At 41.1% G+C, this 18,727-nt stretch overlaps 2 protein-coding genes across 2 annotated transcripts; one reads left to right on the top strand and one right to left on the bottom strand.

Annotated features, from left to right (window-relative positions):
- Window positions 1-4,468: 4,468 nt before the first annotated feature.
- LOC119721501 (trissin receptor-like) lies at window positions 4,469-5,544 on the bottom strand. Its single transcript, XM_038191578.1, has one exon. The coding sequence runs from the start codon at window positions 5,471-5,473 to the stop codon at window positions 4,469-4,471; it is 1,005 nt and encodes a 334-aa protein (XP_038047506.1). The 5' UTR covers window positions 5,474-5,544.
- An 11,902-nt stretch (window positions 5,545-17,446) lies between these two features.
- Window positions 17,447-18,406, top strand: LOC119721500 (galanin receptor 2a-like). Its single transcript, XM_038191577.1, has one exon. It carries the CDS (start codon window positions 17,447-17,449, stop codon window positions 18,404-18,406), a length of 960 nt encoding a protein of 319 aa, XP_038047505.1.
- Window positions 18,407-18,727: the final 321 nt, after the last annotated feature.

Here is an 18,727-nt window from a genome sequence, read left to right as displayed (position 1 = left end):
AGCGACAGTACTCGCAAAGCCAGTACCATCCACGAGAAACTGAAGTGTCGATATCCTGTCTGTTACAACATCAAGTCCCGTTTGCACACATTTCAGCGCCCACCAAAATATATACATGCAAGTCAAGGTCCCCACGCGAGAACTTCAACACAAACACATATCAGTTGACTTAATGTAGTGCAAATTTGGTGCAAATTTACCACAATTTTTTTCATCTTAAACTAGAGGCATAAAACAAAGATATCAAGCGTAAAACAGACCTTGCGGTGTCTTAAAATAGTGTGTATAGCGGTCCAAGATTAAATTTGCCACGAACAATACGAAAACAATACAATTGTAACTGATCGTTTTCCCGGAGAAAGAGTAATTTTATAAGAATAACTTTCTTTAATTTCATCACAGGTGAATTTTTCCCCGTGTGCGCTTGTTTAACCTTGGGAGTCCTCGTAGCACGACACGTAACTTCCACCGTAAATTGATGTAAATGAAATTAGTTACAAAACAGTTCGGAATAGTGAAAACACTCGGTAATTAAAGTCGGTTCCCGAGGTCAGGGTGTCCCTTTTCATTTCTATGATTCTCATGTTTGTTTTTGCCTCTGAAAGTAGGGTCGGTCGGTCGAACAAAATAAACAATCTGAAGAAAAGAAGTTGCAGTTGCAATCGTATAGATATGGCTAAATTAAATGATGCCAAGCACGTATTGTCTGCACCGAGCAGCGCACTAACGTTTTGGATGTAGTGGCAGCAATGACATACCAGTAAATGTATACTATAGACACCTAATACGATGAGAGGCAACATCCTCTCATCTTGTGGGATTCCACTGGTTGCTATACGCCGTACGTTGCGAGGGAAAATCTGGTATTCATTTTTAATAGCTTGTCAAATAACACAGTGCCTGAATGCCTGACTTTTGTATTCAATATTTGTTCAATTGTAATTTCGTTTTCGGTAATGTGGTTCTGGCAGGGTCGGCAGAAATAACAAAATAAGGTTGTTTTTTTCTTGGGTAGTTAGCCCAAAACAGGGTCAGTCGGAATAGGGGGCAAAGAAATTAATGAAAAGGAAAGCTTAGGAACGCACTATGGAATAGTACTGACATTTATCAATGCAACACCTGTATGCACAATTAACAATCAAATCATCCTGATTTGGGTATTTCTGCATGTAGCAGCAACCGGGCACGGTAGCTCGGTGTTTTAATTACAATTGTTCAATAATTTGAACCTTAAAGCATAAGCAAGCGTTATAAATCTATCCCATTGAGCCAACAATTAATTAAACAGGGTGAGTAAAAAATACGAAACCCAACTGTTGGGACCATTTTTAGTGAAGTTCTGCATGTAGCAACTGCAAAATCTAGGATTTGAAAGCCAAATTTATAATTTTTTTTTTAGTACAAGAGTCATTCAAATCACTCATGTAATTACCATTCACTCATGTGGTGACGCGATTCTAACGCGATTCTACCGCGATAGGTCAACTGTTTGACAACTACGGGTGTTAACAATTGAGTGTGTTCCTTTCTGCTTGCAAGCGTAGTGGTATTTTAAATATCCGTCACCTCCAGCGTGCGTTACAATTTTATTATAGGTGAACTGTGCGTTACAATTTTATTATTAGTATACTGTGCATGCATGGTGGAAATCAGGCAACGACATTATTTAAGTTCCGCCAATTTGCAATCGACAATTTACAGTTTCATGTATTTGATAATTCCTACGTGATGCTGAGCTGTGGAGATACCTAAATGAACTTGGGGCTTTCATGGGCGATTTCATGATACCCCACGTATCATTTGAAGGGGGTCTTCTATCAATTCTGTGCATGCCGTTAATCTATATAAAGTCAAGGCATTTACGGTGGAGTTTTCTCATATAAGATCCCTTGAAAACAATTGCTTAAACTACATTTAAAATGCCAACATAATAAACCTCTGTCGGTTTGACAGTAAGTTTTTTTCATCAGTAACTCACGTTACACAAAATGGTCATATAATAATAATATAATATCGGAGTCTTATATAGCGCACGTATCTACCAACAATTAGGTACTCAAGGCGCTGGAGATATGTCTATTATTAAAGAAAGGTAAATAAAGTTTATGAGAGATATGAGACCCATTATGAAGCACCTTATAAGGGTGTACAAGGTGATGCGGCGCATATTGCAGCCACTGCCAGAAACACCGGGGCAAACCCCTTCTCTTAGCGATAAGTGCTACAGTGGGTTCTTTAACGTGCATTACACAACACACGGGACCTACGGCTTTACGTCCCATCCGAAGGACGAAGCAATAATGGTAAAGTGCTTTGCTCAAGAGCACAAGCACCATGTTCCCACGGTCAGAATTTGAACCCATGTACCACGAGTTGAACACCGTAACCATTGCACCACAGCACCCCACTAAATCATGGAAAATATATAGATACATTTGCATTTGAAAGTTGTCCTCATGCTGTGCACTGAAAAAAAAAATGTTTTTAGTGTCCCTACATTATTAGGGTATAAGTCATACAGTGAAATCTTGATCAGTCAAACCTCAATGGAACAGGTTCAAAATTTGACTTCAGCAGAGTTTTGAGTATAAGCAGGGTACCATATTAGTTAATGAAGGCAATGAATTCCTTGTTTGACTAAACAGGTGTTTTGAGTTATCAGAGTTTGACTTTTTGATTTTTTGATTTCAGTGTATTCTACCTTTACAATAAAAAAAAATCATCAATAGAGGGATATTTTTTTGGTATTAACTCAGGGTATCTCACGTTACAGTTTGTCCGCCTGTGTTGGGTACCAGTTAAAACATTTAAAAAAATAACAATCCAGCAAAAACACTTTTGAATAGAATATGAACCCTCCTCTTCCCTAACAACAACTCACAATAACCTTTTACGTTTTGCATGTAAAACCAAGGTGCCAAAATGACTCTACCAATAACCCATAAGTTTAGGCAAATACCAGTTTGGGGGAAAAATACGCTTAACCAGATTCCATCTCACTGGAACATCATTTAAATGGAAGGTCTTGTTGTTCCCTTCAATTTGATACCATATTTGAGATTATGGCGTTTTTAATTTCAAAGATTCCGTGAGAAATGGATAGTCAACTGCAGAATTTGCCTTCTCACCCACTCTTGAAAATTGCAAAGGTTAAAAAATGCCGGGATTTAATTAACCTAGTTTTACCTCCATCCTCCAACAGCGAATTGTACGCCTTTGTGTAGTATTTTAATAAACTAACGAAAAGGTATCTGTTATCGTATTTTATAGAATAAGTGTTTGGGAAAATATTGCAGAAAGAAACTCGCATGTTTTTAGAATCTACTACACTGATGCCAATGAATTAAAAAAATTCTGCGACCGGTACCGTGATTGTTTTGCTTTTTACCTTGATGTTGTTTTCCATTGACCTGGAACATCATAATGGTACGAAGAACCCGTACCATATAGGCCCTAGCGCTAGACTTACCCGCTATAATGCCCCACGGATATGTAATTCAAAACATGCAGCCGATATCAGAGAACCATTATGTGGACACAAATTGGTACCATTGTGTAGTCTCGAACAATTAGCCCGACCATACCCGATACCATAAGGTAACCCCGATCCATGTAGCGTGAACCACTATGCCATTGCGCCAAAAAAAAACATTCAGCACCGAACCTACAGCCCGAAACCATTTAGAACCATACTATGAACTTACAAGATTGTTTCATAATGTAATTTATAACACCTCACCCACAAATTCTGTGTCTTGATTGGCCGAGAGCGAGTCACATGATACTTTTTATTTTTGCTATCTTTCTGTGCACGGCCAAAAGTACTATACCCGTAGCAACCAAAGTACTATACCATTAGCAACCAAAGTACTATTTCCACGGCGCGGTATTTGTGTGCAAATGCATGCTGGAGTGCGCGTTGCGCGTAGCGCGTTTTGTTCCAAAGAGAGCGCTCCATCACAGAGTTGGGTTCAAACATTTCGCGAAGGGGTAATTTGGAAGAGAAAAATACATTTTCCACCAATTTTGTATTACAATTGAAGTTTATTTCAACTGTGTTCAGATTTAAATAATTTAAAATATTAAAACCAAGCAGAATCTGTGGGTGAAGTGTTATAAAACAAATATTGAATGCTATATCTCGTGGTGAAGTAAAACTAGCCTCCGTCGCTGATCCATGGAGCATTCTATTTTACCTCGGCTTCGCCTCGGGAAAATAGAATGTCCATGCATCACCTCGGGAGGCTAGTTTTACTACACCACTCGAAGCATTCACTATTTGTATACTATACAGGACCAAACTGTTGATTTAAACCGGTATAATGAAGCCCCGACCGAGTAACCCCTTCACAGAGGTCTGGTATAATATACACAACAATACTAACAGTCTAACAATCATCATGTCAATTTGACTGACAACTGGTAATTCATCGAATACACAGAACAGTATATCGTCCAACAATGGCGTCTAAAGGACGGAAAGCGTGGTAGGTTGCGTAGAAGGTAAACGTAATGACCTAGACCTAGCCAGGAGATGTGCGTTGCGGCTGGATTTCCCGCTAAAAATCTCCTTCAGCCCACTGCGAAACTGGCGGTACTTAAATGAATAGATGAACGGATTGACGCAGCAATTAGCGGCCACCATCGCTACAGACAGCAAGTAAAACCACTCGTTGAATTGCAGCGGATACAAACCGAGGTTGTAGGTGAGAAAGATCACCTGATTAGGGGTCCAGCAAACCAGGAACGTGACGAACACCGTCAAGAGTGTCTTAAAGGTGTTACGTCTCGCCTTGAGTAGGGACCCCATCATACCCGCCTCTGGAGATGGCTCGGCGGAGGTACCGGCAGCTGCTCCGGGCGGTGCCGGTCCTACACGGGCCGCGCCCCGCTTCAGCTCCACACTGATACGGATGTGGGCAAACAACATCACCCCGACTGGGAGAATGTACTCCATAAACGCCGTCAAGATCCCAACTGCTTTCGATCCAGGGAGCGATTGGCACCTTCCATCTTGGATGTGGAAGATGGTCATGAGGTAAGGCTTCATGGCGGCCCCCAAGAGCCAGCAGGAGACGATGACTGCTCCGACTTTCACACGGGGATACTTGAGGAAGGTTGTTTGGTACCTGAACGGGTGGACGATGGCAAAGTACCGCTCCATGGTCACTGCCAACAGGTTGAACGTCGACACTACGAAGAGGAAAAACAGCGTGAAATTGGAGAGCCAGAAGCGACAGAGGAATCTCCCGAGAGCATTGTCCGGCAGGGGGTCGGGCATGGGGACTTCAGTCTGCAGGAGAATCATAGCTGAGCCCAGGAAATCTACCACAGCTTGGTGGAAGATGAAGGCGTTGGTGCGAGTCTGCATCACCTTGACCTTACTAATGACAACACAGACGAGACCATTGTCTAAGATGCCTAGAATCCCGATAAAGGTCTTAAAGATTCGCAAGACAAGTATTTTCTCCATTATGAATTCTCAAATTTGAATCCCTTATAGTTTTACGATCGAGACAAGATCCCGTGATGCCGTGCGGGTCCTTGTTCTACGGTAAGATATACGTCATGATTCTTAGTCAGGACAGGTACCTGACATATTCTTGACTACGCAGTAAGTATGCCTAGATCGTGAGACAGCCTTACATGTTATGGTAGTCAGTTCTGCTTTACCATTGGTAAGTGACTTCCGTCTGTAATGAGAAAAATGTTCCTTTTCTCAGCTTCGTAAGTTCACAATTAAACTAGCAGGGCTGCCACAGGATCCTACGACTGTTTCTGTTTTGCGATGCTCCCCAATTTTCAAAGTGGTTGCGTCTTATATTGACAAGGGATGCAACTCGCGACGGTTCGCTCATTCAGATCTTCTCTTGACAATGTATGCAACATTTTCGACCTAGGAATAACAATCGATGAAAAAACTGCCTTACTTCCACCCGTACCGGTTCCATTTAATTAACTTGCATGCACTTACTTTAATTCCCCAAATGGGTCAGCTCTAATTGTGCGTCCCCTTGGTCAGAATCGAGGCGTATGTTTGAACGTGACTTAATCCTTTGCCTCCTTTCGTTGCTACGAAGAGATGCGATGTACGTGCAGAAGGTAAACATGTCTTGTTCGTAATTTTGCTACACATGTTTGCTCATTACGGTTGGATAAAAGGGGAGGCTACATCGCCCCATTTTGGTTTTATGTGCCTGAACAAATGCCATGTATGGGCCGTATCAGCTGGTACAAGTTTCACCTTGTCGGCTGTCCCATTAATCTGAGCATGATGATGATAGGCGTGATGCGATCAAGCTAAATGAGTCGTTTGTAGGGAAGTTTGATTTGGCGATTCAGGCCAAAATAGGGCCACTTCATCACATCACTTCATCACATCTCTTGGTGTTCCGACTTCCATAATTTTTGAACTAAAGATGGTATAAGCATGCGGTTTTCACAGCAGTAATGCTGAGATTGTGCTCTTTAATTTTCAAATCTGTAAAAAAAAAATGACCAGGGTCGACAAACGACTCATTTAGCTTAATCGCATCGTGTGCAGAGCCGCGGTCGAACGTCTGATATATTATTCAAATTGTATGCGACCCCGCGACTATAGAAACTGTGAGCTCATTTCGATCAGAAATGTGGACTAAGCTGTTAATTGGTCAATTTCGATGCCATGTTTGTAATACATGTACAACATCGAGTCGCCGAAGACCCGATATAGAATGCGCCCGCGCTGAGTGGTCAGAACCTCAAGGTCAAGACGCAGTCTTGTTCTGTAAAATTTGCATAATTACTTGCAGAATCTGCTCACATAATTATCATAGACGCTTGCTGTGCTAGAGGATAATTATTCCATAGACTACTGTTCCATGCGATATTGCATTACGATTATTGGGCAAATTGGGGGCGTGGCAGGGGATGAGGGAGGGGGCGGGCTGCACTTGCTACAATTCCTTCCCGAAACCCATGCAAGGATTATGTGTTCTCCCCCACACCCGCTCTCCTGTAACGTCACATGAGCTATTAAGGGCCGTTAGAAATAAGTGAACGGTATTTATGCGACTCGGAAAAAGGTTGCTTGTTGAAGACATTATGATCTACACCGGGTGACAATCTGCATTGAAATCGGAGGAGGCGTCCATAGATCATAAGATCTTTTACGCTATTCCGCCCCCTCCCCCGCCAACCCTTCAAAATCCAACTGCACGTTTTGCTTGATTCTGTTGGAGTGAGTACTGCATCAATAAACTGATTAAACCTTGGACGAAGATTGTGCCCATACATGCAACCTGACAGCTTGGAACCAGAAAGAATTGAATTCAGCATCACCCAAAAAAACCAAGCATTTGTATGTTGCCGCCAGAAACTTTGAACGGACTTCATTTACTAGGCGAGATAGGATTTCTGGCCCACGGTCTAATCAGGATCATTTACATTTGTCCCTAAGTAACGTACCGAATTATTATAATAAAACTGGGGTTGAAGGTCGTATGCTGAAACCCCGTGAAAGTATTCCCTCTGGCTTGATGTTATTAAAACATACACAATTTAGGTGATTTTCAATTTACCAGTGTGTGGAAAAACAACGTGCTGTGGACGAAATCGTGTTTCCAATGAGCTGAAATTTCAACAGAATATTACTTTTTAAATAGGTTATAGGAACATTCTTCTGTGAATTTTGAGGGTTGTTATTATTGAAATCCAATAAAATGCATGACAAGCAAATGATCCTGTATATTGCCTCTTAACCACCACTTTGCCTCTAATATGTACTCGTGTGCCATTCACATCAAAATGCAAAGAAGTGTTACTGTGGGCACGGTCGAATAGTGACATATTGGTGATATAACCAGCTAGTATTTGTCAGTGTCACTGAATGGGATAGTGCCATCCCCTTTCCAATCCCAACACCCCCTCCCACCACCTCCACCCACCTATTGATTTTCGAAGACCAGGTGTCCGGAGAAAAAAAACCCTGTCTACATTCCAAATGTTTTGCTGATGACCCCCCCCCCCCCCTTCGAAAATTCCTGGATCCGCCCCTGGGAAGTCAACTACATCTTGCCAAATTTTTTTTTTTTATTCAGTGATGTAAACTCATGATAAACTCATTGCAATAAACATAACCACAGGCAATAATATACTTGCCATCATTCTTTAGGCTTGGCAGGTCTCTGCAGGCTTGCGAGATACAGTGCCCAGGGCGCTTTTGAGGAACCCTTGGTTTCATTACAAAAAATACTAATACTAATAAGGACATTTATTTATCTATTTTAAATGGGTGCAGTGGCAATGTCTATTCCTTAAGATTTCTTTTTTTTTCGGCCCAACGACCGACCCTACTTCAGAGGCCAAAACAATATATGAGAACCATGAATAGAAATAAAAAGGACGCTCTTATGGGAGGGAAAAGGCATTATTTGTGCGTGTCCAGTGTCGTATGACTAAACGACGCTTTAACTGTTTTGGATGCTTGACTTGAAATCACTCAAACATGCTCCGGCTTCGCTATCTTTTGAAGGCCGTAATGTGAGATCTCTCTTTATTCGAAAGGGCATCCCTGTTTGTTTTCCAAGGTTCTGAGATATTTCTGCTTCTGAAGAACCCTTGAGAAAAAAACATGCAGCTGCACCCGTGTAGATGGCTAATTTAAACGATGCCGGCGCGTGTTGTGTCTTATATAATTTTGTTTAAAGCAATTTGCATCGAGATGATTTTAAGTTGATTGATATCACTGAACAAAATAATAAAGCCATTTTTGGCAAGATGTAGTCGACTTACATTATATCTGCACCATGCAGCTCACTAACATTTTGGCTGTAGTGGCAGTCGTGGTTTAACAGTAGGGTTTTAAAGTAAACTATAAACCCCTAATATGATGAGGGGCAACACACTTTAATATAGCTCTTTGGTCCCAATCCACGGCACGGCCACACGCCACTGCAGCTCCATTCCATGGTAAATGGACGCTCCATTGCTTTGGCGGCTCCCATCAATCAGATGACGAGGATTTATTCAGGTGTTGTATTAAGCAAACAATGCATGATTTCATTCGGTGACAGATGGCATTTCATCTGTCGGCATTCCATTCGCCACCATTTTGGAAGGTTCCATTCTAATTCTCACCTCATAAAATTGTTCTTACCATTGCACTCACGAATAAAAACAGAGCCTGATTGACTGAAATTTGTATTCTTTTTTGTATTGGTGCGGGTTTGAGACAGAGCCGGTCGGCGGTAATAAAAGAAGATATATATTTCTTTTGTTCTTGGATTGAGTGCCCAAATAACTGTCGGTCGGAAATGAAAACCAAAGAATAAAAAAGGATACCCAATGCGATGGAGAATCTACTGCGTGCATCTATTTTTTCTAACCTCTGATTGACTTTTGCTATGGCCTGTCATTTTCTGCACGTGTTCATCACGGGTGAAAAGAGAGATATTGGCCCATTTTTATTGGTGATAATAATATCACACTTTTCCAGAGTAAAGTTAAAGATCATTGGGTATTTCACAACGGGAGAAAACTAAAATGTTTCAATTCTGATTGACGACTTAAAAAAAATCCCATAAAGTTTCAGATTATATACGGACTTTATTTTTTAAACAAATTTTGGTTTCATAAATAGGAAGTCTTTAGGATACTAACTTTATAAAACGATAACAGCTAGACAGGGTTTTGGCAGTATCAGTTTGATTTTGTTTCAATTTTTTCGGTAAGTAAATATTTGGATAATGACCAAATCTCATTTCCGTTTGAAATGTTCTGCATAGATTTTTATTTTGAAGGAGAAAATACCATGATTTACATACAATAAATGCATTTTTTGGTATCGGCAACGACAAAATAGCCAATTCTAGCATTTTTTTCACAAAGAACAAATTATAAAAAGGGTTAAAACAGAATAGCTTCATTTATAACGTTTGAATGTTATCTTTTTTGCACAATAAGATACCATAGAGGTATTAACACTGACACATCATCGATTTCGAGCTAACAATGGAATCATTCTACCGGCACGCAGAACCAAGCCGGAAATTAAAAATATTCCTCCACCCTTCATATCTGTGAAATTGCCTACCATTATTTTGCAGACAACTGCAATAGATCGCTAATTTGTTGCTATCGACCTATATATTTCAATAACAAGAACGTCCGTCCTTCGCCAGTAAGAGTATGAAGCTCGCAGGCATTGTACGTTGGTTTCAATCTGTGGAAAAGGTGTTCATGTTTCATCAAAGTTTTGGACATGTTCGATAATAAAACAAAAATGCCTTTAAAATGTGGAGGGATGAGAACTACGTACAAAGCAGCTTGTTGGTTCAGATATTGTGTCATATTCTGAAAAGTAAGGCTATTATATAAACCTATATAACCTCCTGTGAAGGGTGAGTAAAAACAAAACGAAACCCAAATGTCGGGACCATTGTTTTAGTAAAGTTCTGCATGGAGCACTTCCAAAATCTAGGATATGAAAGCCTAGGGGGGGGGGGGGGCGTCATGTAGATCAATGATAATTTTTTTAGAAACTCAAAATCTCAGTGGGCACGACTGGGGGGGGGGGGGGGGGGGCAAAGGTTTCATGGGCTGTCCCCCCCCCCCCCCCGTGGCTACGCCACTGCTGAGGCGAAGCCGAGGGTAATTATCACCCATCCAGACTCACACCGGTTTTAAACAGAGTGTTTAATACCGACGGAACACATATTTATTCCCATTCATAAATACCTTTTTGGTCAAAAAACAAATCTTTTCGGTCCAAAAATCAAAACAGGTCAAAAACTAGACGTTGTTAACCATTTTGTTCAACAACTTTACTTCATGTTTTACGAAACACCTCTCTGACTATAATATGGAATGCCCCTCCACAATTGCGTGCGCGTTGCGCATTCCACCTCCAAGGTCGCGGTAGTATTGCGCATGCATACGTGGGGAATTTGAATGTTCAACCAAAGAAACGTAAAAGGCACCGGATTTCATTGGAGTCCAAATTTCATGTGACACTGGAAAAGTGTTTAAGACCAGCTAGCCATGGGCGTTTACCAAACCTCAGGCTTCGGCTTCGGCTTAGGCTCCGGCTTCGACTTATGAGGCTTCGTCTTCGTGCGGCTCCGCGCCAAGCCTCAAGGCTGCCAATAAGCTTTGGAACGCGTAGGCTTCGGCTGGCTTCGGCTAGCGGCTCCAACCATTCGCGATGCTTCGGCACCTTTCGTCGTTTCGCGTAACATTGTCAAGCTATGAATGACAATGATATGGATAACTTCAGCACCAATAAATGGCTTTATTTGTGTCATATCAATACAAAAGCGGGCTCTGCTGTGAAATTTCGAGTCTGCCTTGAAATACTTTGCGGGAAAGGGTACAATGGGCATTATACACTGTAAACAAAACCCGTAAAAACACTGTCCATTTCCCGTATTGTTTACGGTTTAGTACCGTTATTGCTCGAACCGTCACAAGAAAGAACGTGCTACGTGCATTTCCAGTAAAACTTGGTGTCCTGACGCAGGCTGGGATTCACAATGGTTTGTATTCGGAACTTTTCAAAACCCCTCCCCTTTCAAACCCTCACAACCGCCTAGTTTTTAAAGCTGTGATTCGTGTGCACTCACGCAACGTTCGCTACGTGCTGATCATTGGGACGTCAAAGCTTTGGTATTGCGAAATTTGAAGAGTCAAGCAGCTAATCCTGCGGTGTTGACCAGCAATAGGTTGACCCCTTTCTGTGGGATCGGTAAAAAGTTGTAAATGAAAATTACAACTTAAAGATAATTTCATCTTAAGTGATTTGAAAACCACTATGCGTGTAAAAGACAAGCTGCAAGACGTATGCATACCCCACTCCCAGCTGCTGCAACTGGAACCTACCCCCCTCCCTACCCCTACACTCAGCTCTGACGCCACCCACTTTGTATTCCATTACTTTACGGAAAATTGCCGTCAAATTTACGGGAAATTCGCGTTAAAATTACGGTCACCGTCATTTTTGGAAACCCGTAACTGACCGTAATTTTACGGTCTTTTGTTGGCAACCCGTTTGACAGTGCTTTTACCGTAAAATTACGGGCAAATTTTGTTACAGTGTATCCAAATCTGATTTCTTTTATTAGAATAAATTTTCTAATATTTTCATTCCAACTAAATCAATTCTTTCCCCCATTTTTGTAAAGTCTGTCACATTTTTTTTTGGGGGGGGGGTACTTTTATTGATACTGATTGGGTGAAAACCAGCTTAGCCCACGCGAACGGGAATTGTCTTACAGCCACTAAATCGAAATCATCATCATCATTATCTAGCGGTCGCAACCGAGATCTCGTTCACAACGCCACGCCAGGGGGGTGTTTCATAAAACTTTACAATTAATCTTATCCTGCCAAAATCAATCTTATCTCCAAAATAAACCCTTAAATTTACAATTAAACTTATCTCTGTTTCATAAAGAAATCTAAGATTGATATCCATCTAAAATTAACTCTGAATCGAACCTAACTGTACAATCAATCTTAAGTTTCATGATCAATGTTGGCGAAAATGTAAAAATTAACATTTTGTCAGGGTGAGTATAAACTCGCTGTGAATTACCATGGGTTTTCAGTTGCTTTTGATGCAGAATCCTTGTGCTTTGCATAGGGAGAGAGTCTTTGGGGACAGGAAGAACCCTTTTGATGTATAGGATGACAATGCAGATGAAAATGATGCTACTGAAGCACTTCATGGGGGCGCTGTCAGGGGCCAAAAACTCCATCCCTTTTCAGTGAATGTTTGACTTCTTGTTTGGACGAGACCTCTGCGATTTATTCTTTAAACATTAACATAATTTACACAACGAAGACAACACTTAAATACTCATTCAACTTAATTGATGCACGAAGGCGTTTAAAAAAAAAAAAACTTTAACATTTCATAAATCCTTATTTGATTTTTGATAAAAATTTGCAAAATTTGAGTTTTGCAGACAATATAATGTTCAGTGTAAACATAACTTCCACACTCATCGTTTCAAGTGAAATATCCCTTTTTCAAAAAAAAAGGAACACACTTTTAATGAAAAAAATTAACCTTACAGGTACAAATGTGCAGTGACAATTATTATTTCAAACATGCTTGCCACTTAAAGTATTACCCTTACTCCGTTCAATGTCAACCTGGCTTGATGTTCATTATATTATCATATGTCACATTAAGTCCCATAAACTGGGAGGGACAGCCTCCCAACCCAACTCTTTTTGGGTCTACTTTTCTTAATACAATTTTTCAAGGAATACAAAGCATACTGTATGTGCAGCAATATTCAGAGATGGAATCAGGATTTTAGATTATAACAGTCTAGCACAGAATTGTTTGGCAGTTCACAGCAGAATTAGAGGTAATCTGACTTGGAGTTAAAAGTATTAGCTTACCTGTAGCCATTTTCTTTTGGTTGTATTTGTGTACTTGCTCAGCACCTTTCATCCAGCATTTCTTCTTCCTAATTGTTGCAACCTTTCGAGTAATGAAAACAACAATAAGTGAATGTCATGAGGACCATGGGATTCAATATTCATGTTTATCTCACTATCAGTAACAGAGTTTTCCAGAGGTAATAAAGTTAATGAATGCTTTCAAAATATATTCCAATCAGCCTGTCCGCTGAATGTTTTTGTGAACACCACGCACAAGGCACACACCAATGTCATACATTCTCAGTTAATGGTCAACAAGATAATTGCCAAGCGAATCGATTTCGGCCAATCCAGAGGCAGAATCTTTGGGTGATGTATTATAAAATGTATATCCTACTTACTCGTCCATACATTGCATTACAATGGCCTCTCCTTCCCTCCGGGAATTCTTCATCATATTTGTTTCCTCAAGTCGTTGAACTTCTCTTAGTAAAGTTCCTCCGTCCCTGTTTACAAATTAATGTTTGAAGTTAGTACAAACTGGAAATATCATAAAAAAAACCTGTCAGGCCTGTAAAATTTGTTGACCCATTCGCCATTGTATGTAAACCTTATTTAGATGTAGGGAAATTTGCTAGTTAGAAATAAATAAATACAATCCTAAGGATTTTTCATAAAGGGAATGACTTATATAATCCAGGATCCTGGAAGAATTAGGGCTGTCTCCACTATACCGAATACTTGAATATTTGAATATCTCATCATCAACCAAATATTTAAATAGTTTTGAATATTCGAGGAAAAAGAAGAAAAGTTGTGGCGCTTTATTGCCAGATGCCACTTTTTTTTTATCGAAGGTGGTCCATTGTCCCCATCCTTTTAGAAGGTTAATACCCAATTCACACTGAAATAAAATACCTATGGTAAAACGCTCTAGCGGTCCATAATTAATATTGATCGCCGCCCTTCGTGTGGCACTTTTGACTGGCTTTGCAAGCAGTTGCAGGTGGCGTGTATAAAAAATGAATCAGAGAGTTTCAAATAATCAAATATTCGGTGGAACACGTACATGTAGTTTCGAAAAATCGAATACTAATTTACGTTTTTCGTAGATGGACAGCCCTCGAGAGAATTGACAAATTGCAATGCGAAAGATAAATTTTCATAATCTTCACACTCACCCAACCTCCCCCCCCAAAAAAAAAAAACCCGAAAAGAAACATCCAAAACACTACATGATTAATTCCAAAAACAAATTCATCAATATTTCTGTTGTAGACCTAGCCTAAAGAATGGTTCGCCACTTAATTCACAGTCAATTAAAATTCCAAACCATATATTTGCAAGGACAGTGTCATGCATAACTTGATGCCCGACATTCACTAGTTACATGTACATGTTACTATACGTCTACTGTTCTAGAATCATTCTGACCGGTGGCTATAGTTACGGCAGCCGTAACGTGATTTTCAACTGCTAGGGCCTATAACCTATACTAATTAGGTATTGAACAAAGCCATAATTTAAATCCAGGCAAAATGTTGGGCCTATAAAAATGTATCGCTGTTATTCCAACCAGAACGATTTGGTAGCTCTGCCTCTTGGTTGGTTTTAAAAAAATCATGAACTTACTGAATATAGTGAACCCTGGATCAAAGTTTGTGCTGTGAGAATTTTATATTCTTTTGGCTCTTTTTTGTTCTATTTATTTATTAGGCCTAGCCTAGGCCCTAGTTTTCTTTAGTAGGCTATGCCCTCTACTTAAGTTTTACTAGACATGTCCTAGATTTATCCCGTGGCTTTGGAGGATTTTTGTATTTTTTATAAACTAATTTTTTTTAAAAGGGAGGATAGAGGAAACAATTCCACACATGGTCATCACTAATTTTTTTCTACAGTGACCTAGGCCTATGCCTATCACTTTTTTTAATTAATAATATTAGCCATGCAACATGGCCAAAGTCTTTAGCAGGAAAATTATTGAACAAAGCTTTTGAGAAAACACTTCAGATTTTTTTCAGAGCCGTCTCTAGAATTTTTGCAAGGGAGGTCAAGTGATGTCTGGGTATGGAATTCTTTCCGAGAATAGTCTGGTTATATTGACAGGTCGGAAATCACCACAGACGGTCGACTGCCGTAACGATAGCCACTGTGACTTGAGTACACAGCGTAGCGTTAGCACTGCGACAAAGAATTATCATCCATTATCTGCCAATACTTTCACTACAAAGTCTACATACAGTTCGTGACTTTTTCCAAATTATGTCATGAACTCATGAACTTACCTTTACACCGAAATACTTTCGGTTGGAAACTTCCATTTTCTTGAAAAGATTCTTTGAGTCATGTTGTGCGAGCAAAAAAGATGTCCGCCATTAAAGGCAGATGAAAATTGTATAATTTTTTTGTGTCTGTCACGTGACAGATACGTCACGGAGCCTCACGAAGTCATCTCCTCGGCAGGCTTCGCCAGGCTCCATTTTTTTGGGCCCAAAACGGAGCCGCATGATAAAGCCTAAGCCGGAGCCTTCATTTGGTACGGGCTTCAAAATGGCTGCATGGAGATGAAGCCGAAGACGAAGCCTATGCCGAGGTTTGGTAAACCCCCATGTCTTTATCATCCGTTTAAGACCGGCCACGTGAAGGGCTCTCGACCAATAGGAATGCGTAAACGGTCTTAGGTATTTATGAATACTGGCTTAATAATCATTCCGTGTTCGGCAGCGCGGCATTATGCCTACTTCAGCCGGTGACGACAGCTTTTCATATACATACCAATTTAATTAATGTTATTCACGATGATTAAGTACGAAAACGCGTATATAAGGGACAAATGTTCACAGGTTTATTTTCCATCGAACGTAGACAGATATTAACCCTTTCGCTGAGACGTTGCGATGCAAACTGCTCAATCTGCCGTCTTAAGTTCTTATAAATAATGTATTAATGAACGATGAGTCAACTGATGACGTCTTCATCTCCGATCGGAACTACATCATGGGAGAAACTACCACAGCAAAATCAAGAGCTAAACCCACTCCCGACAAACTCCGGCTTTTTCGAAAAACTAACCGAACCTGATAAAACCTCAACATATTGCTCTCCTTACTAGAGGAACAATTGAAACCAACTAAAGTCATATGGTTGTTACCAACACTCCAAACTTACGATACATGATTGGAATATAACCAATCCCAACCACAACTTTTTCGCGAGTCAGCTTCAATTCTTTTTTGAATCACCTATTTGCAACTGAAGAGTGCCAACAGCAAGGCACGAAAGCATGCTATTGCTAACAAGAGGATTTGCGAACATAATCCTCTGCTCGCACATTTAATCACATTTGATTACCCAACCTATCATAGTCACTCAATCTCTTATGTCCGCCCACTCTACATTTCAATCGGACATAACCAGCAAAGACTAAGTCATGCTTAAAATCCATATTAAGCCATATACAAGTCAGCAGAGAAGAAGTGTCACTGAATGGGATAGTGCCATCCCTTTTCCAAACATCAATAATACAAATCGACAGTGTCAAGGCTGCGCGCTCGCAACACCAATAATCTGCAAGCACAAATTCAGACCGCTTTATTTTTCTTGCTTGAACCGTGTTGGAAATCTTTTTATTCAGTCATATTATTTATATCGAGTCAAGAATGCGATGGATGAGCTAAAGATGAGGGTAGAAAGAGAACAAGCGAATCATCGACCGCAACTAACTTGATCCATTGTGGCAACATTACATATTGCACTGCCCGGAAAACAAATTGAAAAGCACAAAACCATTTTATTACCCATCCGGAGCCCACGTGACACGCACGCACAGGTCTGGCAATAAGGAATCAACGGAACTGACCATTACATTGCATGTTACTGAAGAGCTGTCGCGCATAATCAGGGCTTTCTGGTGTTTCAGTCACTCGTTCAAATAAAGCCAAAAGGTAGGGACTGACAATCAGACAAATGCTATTCGGAGCAGCTTCTGTAAAGCCTGAGCCTCGATAGTGGTGTTTGTTGATTGCTTTTACGCATTGCTCTTTTCTTTATTTGCTTTGGCGACTGAAAATTACAAATGGAGAAAATACTTGCCTTGCGGATTTTTAAGACAATTATGGGGATTCTTGGAATCCTGGGCAATGGTCTCATCTGTGCTGTCATCGGTAAAGTCTCCTCGATGCAGACTCGCACCAACGCCTTCATCTTCCACCAAGCTGTGGTGGATCTCCTGGGCTCGACTGTGATTCTCCTACAGAGTGAGGTACCCATGCCCGACCCCCTGCCGGACAATGCTCTCGGGAGATTCCTCTGCCACGTCTGGCTCTCCAATTTCACGCTGTTTTTCATCTTCGTGGTATCGACGTTCAACCTGCTGGCGGTGACCATGGAGCGGTACTTTGCCATCGTCCACCCGTTCAGGTACCAGACAACCTTCCTGAATTATCCCCGTGCGAAAGTCGGAGCAGTCATCGTCTCCTGCTGGCTCGTGGGGGCCGCCATCAAGCCCTACCTCATGACCATTTTCCAGATCCAAGATGGAAGGTGCCAATCGCTCCCTGGATCTAAAGTCGTAGGGATCCTGACTACATTCTTTCAGTATATTCTCCCCGTCGGAGTGATGCTCTTCGCCTACATCCGCATCAGTGTGGAGCTGAAGCGGAGCGCGGCCCGTGTAGGACCGGCACCGCCCGAAGCAGCTGCCGCTACCTCCGCCGAGCCATCTCTAGAGGCGGGTATGATGGGGTCCCTACTCAAGGCGAGACGTAACACCTTCAAGACACTCTTGACGGTGTTCATCACGTTCCTAGTTTGCTGGACTCCTAATCAGGTGATCTTTCTCACCTACAACCTTGGTTTGTATCCGCTGCAATTCAACGAGTGGTTTTACTTGCTGTCTGTAGCGATGGTGGCCGCTAATTGCTGCGTCAATCCGTTCATCTACGTGGCCAAGTATCGCCAGTTTCGCAAAGGTCTGAGAGAGATGTTTGGGCGTAAAACTAACCGGATTGATACATCTACCTGGGCTACCTACTAAACCAACCTTCACCGTTAGTCTGCAAGACATTTCCAACCAAGCATCTCTATAGCTGTATGCTCGATCGTAGACTAATTTAGCATCGTATACCGCAATAATAATAGTTTACCACATACTATTCGTCAGTTAATGCTATGTGACATCATATTTACCATGTCGACAAGGCGGATCGGGGGGGGGGGGGCAACGGGGGCCATGCCCCCCCCCCAAAAAAGAACCCATTTTTTGTTTCTAAGTGACGTCGCAATAAAGGCAGGCACTGCGTACACCACCATCTCAAAAAGATTTGGTTAAAGTGGTCAGAAATTGCCTCAGATCGCA

Source organism: Patiria miniata, unplaced genomic scaffold (assembly GCF_015706575.1).
Source record: "Patiria miniata isolate m_02_andy unplaced genomic scaffold, ASM1570657v1 HiC_scaffold_13, whole genome shotgun sequence".
NCBI classification, from domain to species: domain Eukaryota; kingdom Metazoa; phylum Echinodermata; class Asteroidea; order Valvatida; family Asterinidae; genus Patiria; species Patiria miniata.
Note: the sequence above shows the minus strand (reverse complement) of the source record. Positions and strands in the feature narration are given on the sequence as shown.

Excerpts from the sequence above, each read along its gene's own strand:
- LOC119721501 (XM_038191578.1), bottom strand. The coding sequence starts at position 5,473 with ATGGAGAAAATACTTGTCTTGCGAATCTTTAAGACCTTTATCGGGATT.
- LOC119721500 (XM_038191577.1), top strand. The coding sequence starts at position 17,447 with ATGGAGAAAATACTTGCCTTGCGGATTTTTAAGACAATTATGGGGATT.